This window comes from Macaca fascicularis, chromosome 16 (assembly GCF_037993035.2).
Source record: "Macaca fascicularis isolate 582-1 chromosome 16, T2T-MFA8v1.1".
Lineage (NCBI taxonomy): Eukaryota > Metazoa > Chordata > Mammalia > Primates > Cercopithecidae > Macaca > Macaca fascicularis.
In genome coordinates this window covers 45,833,776-45,846,204 of record NC_088390.1, presented here as the reverse complement: position 1 = coordinate 45,846,204, position 12,429 = coordinate 45,833,776, and the positions used below count along the sequence as shown (strand labels likewise).

Below are 12,429 nucleotides of genomic sequence, written 5' to 3'. Positions count from 1 at the left end.
GGAAGATCCCTTGAGCCCAGGTGCTCCAGGCTGCAGCGGGCTATGGTTGTGCCACTACACTCCAGCCTGGCATCTCAAAAAACAAAACAAAACAAAAGAGTGAGGAAGTCCTGCTGCGGGCTTGGTGTCCTCTGGGTCTCTTCCAAGCTGGACGTCAAAGGCCCTGAGAAAAGCTCCTCTGGCTTCTGGAAGCAGGGGCATTGAGCCCTAGCCCAGGGACCTGAGTGGGGCCAGGGAGGGCAGTGCTCTGTATGTGTTTAGGAACAGGCTGCCTGGGGCCCCTGGTTCAGCCTTGGGCAGCTCTGGAACTTCTGCCACCACAAAAGGAGCAGCGTCCACGGCTCTGTACATGAGCATTGATGCTGCCCACTGAAGGGACTGGCAGAGCACTGTGACTGAGCCCTGGCTGCATTTCTCCATCCACGCTGCCTGGTGGGAGTAGGATGAGACCTTAGGGTCCAGTCTGACCCTGCACCCACAGCTCTGCCTGCTTCCAGCAGTGAGCGGGAGGATGAGGATGTTTCCCCCAGCCAGTCCATCCCCCCAACTCGGAGAACCCGAGAAGGCAGAGGGGCAGTGTCTGCCCAGCTTGGTGGAGACGTTTAGGGAAGTGGTTAAGGGCACAGCCCCCGGCCACCTGCTACCTGGGAGACTTTAGGAAAGCTACTCGAATCGTTGTGCCTCAGGTTCCCGAACATGAGGTTAACAATGTCTGTGTCATGGCCTGGTTCTAAGAATGAAATTAAATAATGCATGTAGAGTGCATCACAAAGTGCTTAACGCTTCCAGTCAGCAAATGTGAGTTACTATTATTGCTGCAATCGGATTAGTCATTGTGATGATCCACAGGACTACAGGGTCCCTCTCCAGCCTCCCTCCCCAGCAGGTGTCTCTGCCATCCAGGCCCTCATCAGCTTGGCTTCCACTGGAGTTTGGGAAGGATTCTTTCTTTTTAATCAAGAAATGGCCCAGGGAGGAAGATGGCAGATATGTGTTTACAGCTTTTCATTTCCCTCCTCGTCTCTTTGCAAATACCCTCTTCCAAGATGGAAAATAAATTTCCAACCCTGTTGACATGCATCGATTTTTCCCTTCTGCATCCACCTCTCAGCTCTCCCACATCAGCAGGGACTGTGGTTAAGACCCTTGCTGGGGCTGGGCTTGCTGGTGGCCCAGGGGAGCGGATGGCTTCGCGGCACACAGCAGCCAGCCGAGCTGCCCGGTTTGCCCAGTGCCTGGCTTTGAGGAGGTTTGCAACCAACAGCTTCAGTCCCCTTCTGCCTGGGGGTTCCTGAATGGGGAGTGAGGTACATAGTTGGGGAGGTCCTCTCATTAGGAAGTCAGGCATTTTCTGCATTTTCCCTTGATGGGACATGTGAAGAGGAGACCAGCGGGTCACGTGACTGCTCTAAGTTCAGTAAATGGACCACATGGGGTCTGCCCCAAGGGATCAACTTGGTCAGCAAGGGGCCTGCACACAGGGCCGTTATGTCCTGCAAACAGGACTGGCTATGCAAAATGGGGCTTGGAGAGAGAGAGGCTGAGTGGAGGGAAGACTTGACCAACTTGTGTGGGGCTGAGCAGGGCTGGCAGCTTCCTGGTGCTGACGCTGGCACCTGGAGAGGTGGTGGTCCAGGCAGACATGGCTCGGGGCTGTTTGTCTTACACCAGTCCTGTGCCTGAAAACAACTGCTGTCTCTTCCAGAGGGTGGCTGAGGAGGCGGGGGCCTGCTCTGTGAGACAGAGACGGAGTTGGCTGAGATTGGCTCTAAACCCCTGACAGCCTTGTCAGAGACCACACTCTGGGATGGAGCCAGCCGCAGCCCCCAGGGCACTTTTTAGGAGGTGAAAAGTGCAGCAGTTAAAGGCAGCCCTGCTTCCCACTGCACTCAGTGTACCCACCTCCCAGGCTTCCTGGCTCCCCTGCGCTTTCCCTCTTCCCCACCACCCGCCCCGCCAGGCTTCACCCAGCAGTGTGGGGCTCCCCTCCCCACCAGGTTCCTCCCTAAGGCTTCAGAGCTCACAGGCTGCCAGGCTGCCATGCCCACAGACCAGGAGTCCTCTTTGCCCACCAGCAGTGAGCGCTTGGGAGGATGGGGGGCTGGGCTAGCAGGGACTGAGAAGGGAGTCCCCTTTCTCCTCTGGCAGGGGTTTCTGTTCCCTTCCCAGGCATGCTGGAGGAAGGAAGGAGGGCAGCTTCTGGAAGCTGAGGATGAAAAGACTCCTCTGCTTCTGCTAACAGGAACCCTGGCTTGGGCTGCAGGCACCAGGGAGCAGGTGAGAGGCAGGGCTCACTCTGGCCTGCTGTTATCTCGGGGGCTTCATGCCTAAGTTTGAGCACAGACCCCTGGCCCAGGCACCTCATGCACTGGTGCCTTCCTCGCAACACAGCCTGGGCTCCTGAGAGCTCCTGCCTGAGTGCTGGGGCCTGGGGGCAGGCATGGCCTCCTTCCTGGCTGGAGTCTCTTTCCACACACAGGCTCCCAGGAACATGCTTTCTCTCCTCCTTGCCCAGCTTTTGTTTCTGACCCCTCAGGTAGTGAGATCCAGAATGCTGTCACAGAATGAAGCAGGACCGCATGGCGTATCCTGCATCCAGCCCTCACCAGCTCCAAACACTGAAGGGAAATCTCTGGTGCTTTTGACTCAGGATGCCTGGAACTGCTGCCCTTGGCCACTGGGGCCAGGCACAGGTGCTTTAAAGCCTCAGCAGGGTTTGCTGGGAGACCTGAGGATGAGAGACCTCAGATGCCGCCAGACGTCCACCGCCCCAGAAGGTGAAAGTCACAACCAACACCTAGCTAGGGTGAGGGCTGAGGACACTGCAAGTCAGGTAGGCAGCGGGCCCTCTCTGTGCCTGAGCTTCCACCCGAGCAACCAGGGAGGGCACGGGCATGTCACCTTCCCCCAGCCATTCCCCTTCCCTCTAGGACCCACAGAGGAAAGCTTCTCAGGCCCCCGGAAGCCCCGTTCATGAGAGCAAGCCATTGCGGCCTTAACGCCATGAGCGGGGCTGAGAGACAGGTTAGAGCCCCAGACACCGGCAGGTGCCAGCAGGGACAGGGGCAGAAGCTGGGAGAGATGTGTATTGCAATGCCGGGGAAGGGAGAATGAAGATGGGAAAGGTTGGGGAGGAGAGAGCCCTGGGGACTGAGGAGGACTTGGGAGGGGCCTGTCCCTCACTGCAGCCGCGCCTCTCCTGTATGGCTGACCGTGCCTGTGTGTGGCGTGGGGAGGGCACTGGAGCTCCAGGCAGAGCTTCCAGCCCGGCGCGGGTTCTCCTTTGCAGCCTTTGAACGACTAAAGAGTGGTGGCATGGGCAGGTCTGAGCCACAGGGTGTGCTGGCCTGGTGGGGACTGGGGCCATTTCCCCCAAGAAGGCTGCCACACCTCACTCCCAGTAAAGCCACCTTACCCCTGCCTCCCCAGGTCTTGGCTTGAAAGGAGAAGATCACCCACCCAGACCACCTCGACTGCACCCCACATCCGGGGACCCTCTCAGTGCCCACTACGTTAGTGAAACCTGAAACCCTGACCAAGGCAGAGTACATGCGGTCACCACATGCTATACGAGGGGACAGAAAAGGCTGCGCTGACCCAGCTCCTATGTCCCTAGTTTGGATGTGTCTGAGGACTGGCCGGAGCCATGCCGAGGATCGGCCAGATGTGGGAGAAGCCCTGCCCTGCCGCTCCCTGTGGACGGCCCGGGGAGGAGGAGGACTGTGCTAAGAGGCTGACTTCGCTCTGGCCTCAGTTCTGTCACAGATGTGCCAAATGACCTGAGCGAGTCACTTCACTTCTCATTTGCATCAGCATCTGTGGCACAGGAGGGGAGGGTCTGCTCTAGTGACCTCACTGGGCGTGTATGGCTCTAATGAGAAAAGCATGTGGGGGGCTTTAAGAAGCAGAACCCGCACTGGACACGGACCTCTGGGTAAAAAAATAAGCTTTGCTGCCTCCGCTGTCTCTAGCAGGCGGAGGGCCCCCCAGGAGGGGGGTTGAAATATCCCTCCTAGCTCCAGCTCCTCGGTGCCAACCTGGGGGCAGAGCCTTGGCCGATGCCACTTAGGGTGGACTCAGTGCTGAGGGGCATGGCAGGCGGGCTTGGGATGGAGAACGCCCATCCAGGTGCTGCCACACCACCGCTCTGTGTGGATGCCAATGAGGGGCCTGGAGGAGTCTCAGGCACCAGCACACAGGCCTGCTCTGCCCGGCTATGAAGAGGGGACAGGGCTTGGAGACTGGTCCTTGGCACTAGGTGCTGGCAGCTGGCCTTGACCTGTCTGTGTCCTGAAGTCCAGCCCTGAAGCTTGGAAGACCCACCCTAGTTCCTGGGAAGGGGTCTCCCCGAGCTACCCTCCAGCGTGACGAGATAGCACTGAGCCCTGCAGACCACAGGACAGCGGCTGTCCTTTGAGAGCTGCTCCAGCAGGCCAGAGCCACATCTGCTTCTCATTCCAATGTCCAAATGTAATTAAATTCCCTACGACGCAGCGGAAGAGTTTGGTAAGATGTGGCTTTCCCCTTTTCCATCAAGGTTAAGAAATCACAGTCTCTCATTCCACAGGCAGACGGGCGTTCCTCCCTGCCACTGGTCCATCCTAGTCTGCAAAGGTGAAGGCCTGTGCCCTTATCTGTTTTCTAGAGTTTATGGGGCTGGGGCCAGCATGGGATACACAGATATCCCCCACCCCTGTGTTCCATTTACCCACCTGAGAGGATTAACAGCTGAGGTCAAAGCTTCGGGCTTGCAGCCGAGCAAGACAGTGTGCTGGGGGTTCATCGGGGGTGGGGGTGGGGAGTTAGTGCCCTGACTCCTTCTGAAAGGGTCTCCCCGACCCGAGGAGACAGCACTGTGCCCAGGCTCACCTCAGTGACAACTCCAGTGTCCTTCCACTGCTGGGATGTGGTGCTGTCATAATACCCTGCTGAGGGGACCCCTGCTTGCTTCGTAGCTCCTCACAGCAGGAAGTGCTTGAGGGTTACGATTCTGGAGTCTTTGGGACAAGGAGCTCTCGGTAGCTGGGCCTGGTCCTACAGCCCAGGACAGGGTGAGGCCCTTCCCCCCCTCTTACTTCTCACCTTGAGGCCCTAGGCCTGCTGCAAGGAGGCGCCCCTCTCCCTGCCCCCTCCCTGTACACGAAGGAGGAGAGGTATGAGAGATGGTGGAAGAATCCGTCTAATAGACAAGGCCCTGAGTGGTGCCTGGCCCTCTCCAGGAATCTCCAGGACCTCCACGTCTCACAGGACTGTTTGCCACTTCCGGCCTGGAAGGGCTCTGGACAGCTGCAGGGACAGCAGGGTCCAAGGTGCAGTCCTCTGTGAGAGGGGGTGTCCTGTTTCAGGCTTCAGTGCCTCTGCCCCTCGGCCTCCTGCCCAGAACTTCCCCATATCCAAATCCAGGCAGAATGGTCCCTAGAAGGCTGCTTTTCCCCGCTTCCCTTCCCACTGGAGGATCTTCTGTTCATGGCACTTATGACTTTCATGGTAATGGTTCCATTCTCCTTCCCCTATGCCAATTTTTCTAATCATTGTGGTACAGGCTTTCTGAGAGTTCCTTCCTTCCTTCCTTCCTTTCCTTCCCTTCCTTCCTCCCTCCTTTTTTTTTTTTTTTTTTTTTTTTTTTTTTTTTTTTTGAGACAGGGTCTTACTCTTTCACACAGGCTGGAGTGCAGTGTTGCGATCTCAGCTTACTGCAACCTCCACCTTCTGGGTTCAAACAATTCTCCTGGCCGGGCACGGTGGCTCAGGCCTGTAATCTCAACACTTTGGGAGGCTGAGGCAGGTGTATCACCTGAGGTCAGGGGTTCGAGACCAGCCTGACCAACATGGTAAAACCCCCGTCTCTACAAAAAATGCAAAAAATTAGCCGGGCGTGGTGGCGGGTGACTGTAATCTCAGCTACTGGGGAGGCTGAGGCAGGAGAATCCCTTGAACCTGGGAGGCAGATGTTGCGGTGAGCTGAGGTTGTGCCGTTGCACTCCAACCTGGGCAATAAGAGTGAAACTCTGTCTCCGAAAAAAAAAAAAAAAGCCAAATAACAAAAGCTGATTCTCCTGCCTCAGCCTCCTGAGTAGCTGGGGTTACAGGCGTGTGCCACCACGTCTGGCTAATTTTTGTATTTTTAGTAGAGATGGGGTTTCACCATGTTGGCCAGGCTGGTCTCAAACTCCTGACCTAGGTGATCCACCCTCCTCAGCCTCCCAAAGTCCTGAGATTACAAGAGTGAGCCACACCGTGCCCGGCCCCAGGCTTTATGAGAGTTTCTTAATAAGTGGGAGTATTTTTCACTTTGAAACAAGCTGTCCTGAAAGTTAATGACTTATTGGGGCTGTGGCTGCTACCCAGAGACCAATGGGGGTTGGGGAGAGGATGACTAGGCTGGGGGTAGGAGAGAATTTTCTAGATTAATAATACTGTGCTGAGGTTGAGGTCCCTTTAAGACCCCTGGCCAGCTCCCGTGTTGGAGTCCCACATGTTGCTCACAGCAACCCTACCAGAGAACCAGAACCATGTACAGGCACACATGGCATCTGCGTGCCGAAGAATGCTGGCCCTGGGCACAGGCACACACATACAAGTTGGTGTGAACCAACCAATCCCAATGCACTGACCTGGCTCTAAAGAGATAGAGCTTTTTAGGTTTGTTTCCAGATGGTAAACCTGAGTTTAGTAATCGATTTAACTTCTCGGTGGCATTTAGTGTCTGGTAGCCTTGACATCAGTGAACCAGGTTTGAAGTTAACTAACCCAGTTCTTGATCTAGTGTTCTAGGCAAGCCTAGCTAAAGGAATGGTGTTGGGGCATGGCCTCTGTTGCCCTCTTTGGGGTCCCAGCCTGTGTCTCAAGCCCACACGCCGTGGCTGGGAAAGGATCACGGTCTCAGCTAATTGTGGTGGTGCCGCCGCCCGTCCAGATGGAAAAGGCCGGGCTGATGCCGGTCTGCCTTTGTGCTGTGCTCGCAGACTGGCTGCTGGTGCCGGGGCTCTATTCATTATTCAATTCAGCTGGCTCAGGCGAGCCTTTCCATTTGCTCCTCCAGGAGGAATAACAAATCTAGAAATGCAATTCCACTTTGGTGTATTAAGATATTGATTTGCCTGTCGGGTGGAAGTGCATTTGTTCTGTCAGCCCTCCCGTGGGTAGGAAGGGGTTAACCAAATGTTTATCACAAGGCTGGCTTCAGAGTTGAAAGTAATGTGATCAGTAATGAATTTTGTGTTACATTAGGTTGTATAAATGGACAGACAAGCGCAGACAACAAGTGGCCAGGAGTCGGGGCTAATCTAATGATGTAAAAATAGAGACAGCACCAATTATACTAGGGGCCAGCTCCAGGCTCCTGCAGGGACTGCAAATGAATAGGTACAAATCAAATTACTCACTAATAGACGCACTACAAGAGGGGCAGTCAATGGTAAATGCATTAGAGCCTAGTGACCTCTCTGCTCTGCACAGCAGAGTCCGAAAATTTGACTTCCATCTTCAAAGTGGGGGGCAGGGAGTAGCGTTCTCAAAGAAACTCTTGTTGGGTGAAGGATGACAGCCGCTCCCCATCCCAAACCAGTCCCCTGCCAGAAGGGATCTCCCATCTGAATTGACCCCTGCCCTCCCTAGAGTGCTCCTGGGCCTGGGCCTGGGCACGAGGGCTTAGGGAGAGCACCCTCTTGAGGGACAAAAGAAGCAATGGGATAACCCCTTCCACGTAGGCAAAGATAGGATGTTACATACCAAAACACTTCACAGCCACGTGTCTCTCGGGGGGGAAGGTTTTTACTGCTACATCAAGGGCTGTGTCTGTATTGAAAATAAAATATTCCTTTAAAGAGGATCACAAACTGGACCTTTAAGAGAGCAGGAAGAGCTGAGATCAAAGTGAGTCGATACCCAAATCTGGTTTGACCACTGAGAGCTTCGTGGGAGTGTTCATGGTCTGTTCCCAGGCACAGCACATCTAGGGTTTTACAGATTTCTCACTAGCCTAAACTGGTATCATCCTTCCTTCTCTCCCTCCTCCCCAGTCCAGCTGCCTGAGTTCCTACACTCCTGCCTGCCGCACAGGGCTGAGGTAGGGAAGGATGTAGAGACAAAGCCGGCATCTTGGGTAACCACTCAGATTTTCTTTCTCCTCTCAGCTTCTGTGGATTTGGAAACCAGGTCTGAACTTCAAAGCTGCATGGCAGTGTGTGATTGGGCTGCTTAGGGAAAGGTCACAAAGACCAGCTCAAGGGTGCTAACTGCATGCTCCTATTCAGCTCTCAGTGGTCGGGGATGGATAATGCATGAAACCAAGAAACTCCAGGCTTTCCAAGGACCCAGCCCAGGCTCATACTCCTCCAGCCCACCCCTTGGGTCAGCACCAAACCGTCACACACAACAGCGTGGAGATGGCATGCTGGCCCTGGCCAACGGGAGCCAGGAGATGATGGGAACATTCCAGGAAAACGAACACAGTGGGCACGGAATGGAAAAGTCATCCTGAACAAATGACACGACCGGATGGTGCTTCTCCCAAAACTCAATGAAGGGTGCAGAGGGGTGGAACTGCAAGCTAGCGGGCTATACCCCATAAAAAAATATGTGGGTAACGGGGGAGGGCTGCGAAGCCCGGTGCTGGGGGATTTTGCCAGCAAATTAAAAAATGTCTTATGCAGTGGGCTGGCAGGTCCCTGGGGGCGGGGTGGGGTGGAAGGAGGAGTGGGCAGGAAGAAATAAGTAGAAGGCCGAGGCTAGGAAGCTGTTTCCAGGATGGGTGCTCCAAAATGCCTTCTTCTGCTAGGGAACTTCACTTCTCTGTTAAGTTCAATCAGATTGGCTTGGCTTGGCCTTCTTACTACAGTGCTCAGTGGCTTCTAGGAGCCAAGCTCTGGATTCCTAAAGGGTCAGAGGGTCATGGCCAACTTTCATTTTCTGTGAGCAAGTGTGTCTCCTTCTCTTAGCGGCCACCACATCCAGGGGGTGGCCTCCACATCTCGGGCCATGTTTCGAGAAGGCAGAGGGCAGAGGCAGGGGCCGAAGGGAAAGGTGGGAATTTAACCATCCATGAACACGTTCAACTTTGTTCAGAATCTCACACCTCACAGAAAGGTCAGTGGTTAAAAGTCAATACTGTGGCAGAGGAGGAGGAACAGGGAGAAATCCTCCCTTTTGTTAACCATTTACCTCTGTTAATGCTTCCAGAGGAGAGCCCATGATCTGGGGGTCCAACAGCCCTCCCCCAGCCCCTCAGTCCAAGCCTGTGCCTTTCCACAGTAATTCCTGCTTTCATGTTGGGGCAGCACCTGGAGAGGGGACTCTGAAGGGTCACAGAGGTCACACTGGCACTTCCTCCTTGTTGACAGGAATCACTGTGCCTTGGTGAAAGAGTTGAAAGGTGACTTTAGACAACTAAGAAATATGCAGAGGACAGTCTCAGCCCAAACTCCCATTACAGCTCTGCCCCTGGTGGGGCCTCCAGTAGCCTTAGTGACAAAGGTGGTGTGGGGAAAATGATCAACCCAGAATCAGATTTGAGACCTGGCCGGAAACTAACAAGTGTGACTTTTAATCAATAATGATTCCCATTGCTTTGACTGGCTTTCATTTACCTCTCAGGGGCCACAGAAACCCATCCAGTCACTCAACAAACATTAACTGAGCCTCAGCCTGGCTCTCCTTCCAGTGCTGGTTGCTGGGCAGGGAGAAGGCTGGTGGTTGGGGATAACAACGATGATTCAGACTCGGTTCAAAGAACCAGTAGTGGGTCAAGACACTCGTGGGAGTATGGGTGAGGGAGGGGCTGAAGGGACCACCAGGGCTGGACCTTTTCCAATGGCAGAACAAAGGGAACTGGTGAGCAAGTTAATGGAAAAGGCGGCATACACTCTCTGCCCAGGTCCAAGTATCCAGCGAGTAGGTGGTGCAGAAATTCAGAGACAGAGAGAGTTGCACACATTTGGCTTCACGGTCAGGGAAAGCAACACAGAGGAGGTGAGATTTGAGCTTGGCCTAAGATGACGACTGGGCAGGATGGGAGGGTAGCGGTCTCCTGAGGGTTGACTAACATGCACCAGGGCCAGGGGAACAGGGTGCGTGCTGGGGATGCTGGGATCCTATGTTTGCATGAAGGTGGAGGAGGTGAAATATGCAGAGGTTGCTGCAGAAGGGGAGGTGGGAGGTCAGGCTGGAGGGGAAGGTGGGGAAGGCCTGCAAGAGACCAGAAACACGACGGCAAGGAGCCTGGGTGGTAATGTGCAGGCCTGGGCACTTTCTGAGCAGGGAAGTGAGACAGCAGTCAAGGCAGGGCCTGCCAGTGACAGTCCCCTTCCTCTGCTGGATCCTTGCTTATTCTGAATAAAAGGTGAGAATAACTGATAAAACTCTAACTCTTCAGACCAGGTGAGACCAGCAGGATCTTAATAACTGGAACCTCTTCCCAGACATCTTATTTTAATCCCACATCTTTTAGTTGTAATCTCACTTCAAATCTTTCATTTCTTCCTTTGTAAACTGGAGAGGGGAAGGTCTACCTGGCAGTGCTCTGACAATTAGAGGACATTTATGTGGCAGGCAGAGTCTGAGGTGTACAAGTCCCATGGGAGGTGTGGCCACTGCTACCATGGAGAGGAGTAAATGAGAGAGACCCAGTGCTCCCTACAGCAGCCAGGACATCAGAGTTATAGGAGGCCAACAATTACTACATTTACTAGCTCCTCCTCCTGACACTGTGTCACAGAGGAAGAAACTGGCCCAGAGAGGGAAAGGCACTTGCCCAGGGTCACAGGCTTCCCCCATTTCTTGATGAGGGCTTCAAATCCCAACAAAAAAGGGGAAACAAACCCCCCCCCCCGCCCACACACACATTCTTCCCAATAGCGGGAGCTTGGTGCTGGGAACTGAAAGGACTCTCAGATTTGGCCTCTTCTGCCAGTGGAAAATAGCTAGGAATAGGCAATCCAACACTGAATCGAGACACAAATAGCAACACCAACACCGCCACCCCTGCTGAGGCCACCGGCTATCCCACAGTCTCGCTGGTGCAGCTGCTCCCTCTTGTTCCAAGCAGGGATGCTTGTGACCTGCTGCTGGGACTGGGCCCTCTATTTGGTGGCCCTGTGCCTCTGGGGACACTTTCTCCCACCCTCAGCAATCAGGGCATTAGGTACTGGGGAGTTCTAGCTTTGCCTCTGCATCCTAGAAAGACCATGCCCTGTGGGCAGGGGAGCACTCCTGACTTCCACTTGGTCCAGCTCAGCTAGGGAGGCCCAGTGGGAAGCTGGGGGTAGAAGTCAGAGAGAAACAGACCCACCGTTCAGTATGGTGGCCTCCTCTGGGGCTTTCATCTCTTTGAGGATAGGAAACATGTCTCTGATTTTTCTCCAGCCTATTGGGGAAGAAACTGGCAGATACCCACAGAGCCTGTCTGCCCCGCCCACAGAAAGAACACATTGGGCCACTGATGAGGTCATTAAGAGAAGACACTGAGAGAACTTCTGTAGATGCTATAGAAGGAGGAAAACTCCAGGGCCCAATTAGATAAGGCAGAGGAAAGGCCCTAGGTCCCGGCTAAGTTGCTTGGGTGACAGCGTTTGCTGAGGAACTTGGTGTTGCAGAGAGAGGGGAAATTTTAGGAGCAGTGGGCAATCAGGGATATTACCCTGAGAAGCCTAGAGACTTTGGCAAGAGAGCCAGACAAAGCCAGAAGCTATGGCTTGCACCGATGAATCACCCTTGCCCGTCTTGAGAAGGGGACCCAGGAAGTTGGAGAGGTAAGGCTCGGAGGAAAAAATTAAAGATGAACACTGGGTCTCATGGGCGGCCGCACTGGGGATCCTGGAGAGGAGAGCAATTCGTACTTTCAGGAGGCCAAAAGACTGTAACCCTTCCTGGGTATCTGGGGTAAATACCAATTTGCCTGATAGAGTGGCTGTAGGAAAAGGAGAGAAGATTCTATGGAAAGATCAAAGCAGCTTGGTGGTTGTGTGTGGTAGGGAAGCAGGGAATGTGACCTATGGGGCTATGAGCCACACTAGCCCTGTGAAGGTAGCATCTTCAGCTCACACGACCTCCGGGTTTGCTTAGGACAGGAACAGGGTGGCTAACCCAGGACCCATAAAGGAGGCTCACCTTTCACTGAGAATCAGAGAATCTCAGGTTTGGGAAAGGGACTTGGGAGGCCCACACAACACATGTGTGTGTCACTTCTCCAGCTTCCTGGGGCAACACTGTCAGTTCCTATTTCCATGGCCTTGCAATGAGTTGGGTCAGTAGGGTGCATCCATCTACCCCTAGGGCTGGACTGGGTAAAGTTCTCTCTAAATTGCAGATTTTAAAAATATGTGGGATGCAGAAAATTCTAACCAACACCACGTCTTCTGAAATGTCTGCCAAGTCCAATGTGGTCAACTACTTTCTATAGTGAACACTGATAAATCAAGTATCTGCTTTTAA

General features: G+C 54.1%; 1 protein-coding gene and 1 long non-coding RNA gene across 15 annotated transcripts in view; one reads left to right on the top strand and one right to left on the bottom strand.

Annotated features, from left to right (window-relative positions):
- Positions 1 to 12,429, bottom strand: part of BCAS3 (BCAS3 microtubule associated cell migration factor) — a 711,835-nt gene that overhangs the window by 5,970 nt on the left and 693,436 nt on the right. For 7 of the 14 annotated variants that reach the window (XM_065531261.1, XM_065531260.1, XM_074019077.1 and 4 more), the window contains one exon: positions 7,732 to 7,797. The exons of the other annotated variants lie outside the window; for them this stretch is intronic. In XM_065531261.1, the coding sequence (XP_065387333.1) occupies positions 7,732 to 7,797 (66 nt within the window). The remainder of the gene's footprint in view (positions 1 to 7,731; positions 7,798 to 12,429) is intronic. 14 annotated transcript variants of the gene reach the window in all.
- Positions 5,396 to 8,653, top strand: LOC141408787 (uncharacterized). The gene is made up of 2 exons (XR_012425557.1): positions 5,396 to 5,487; positions 8,256 to 8,653. It is a non-coding gene; the product is annotated as an uncharacterized lncRNA (long non-coding RNA).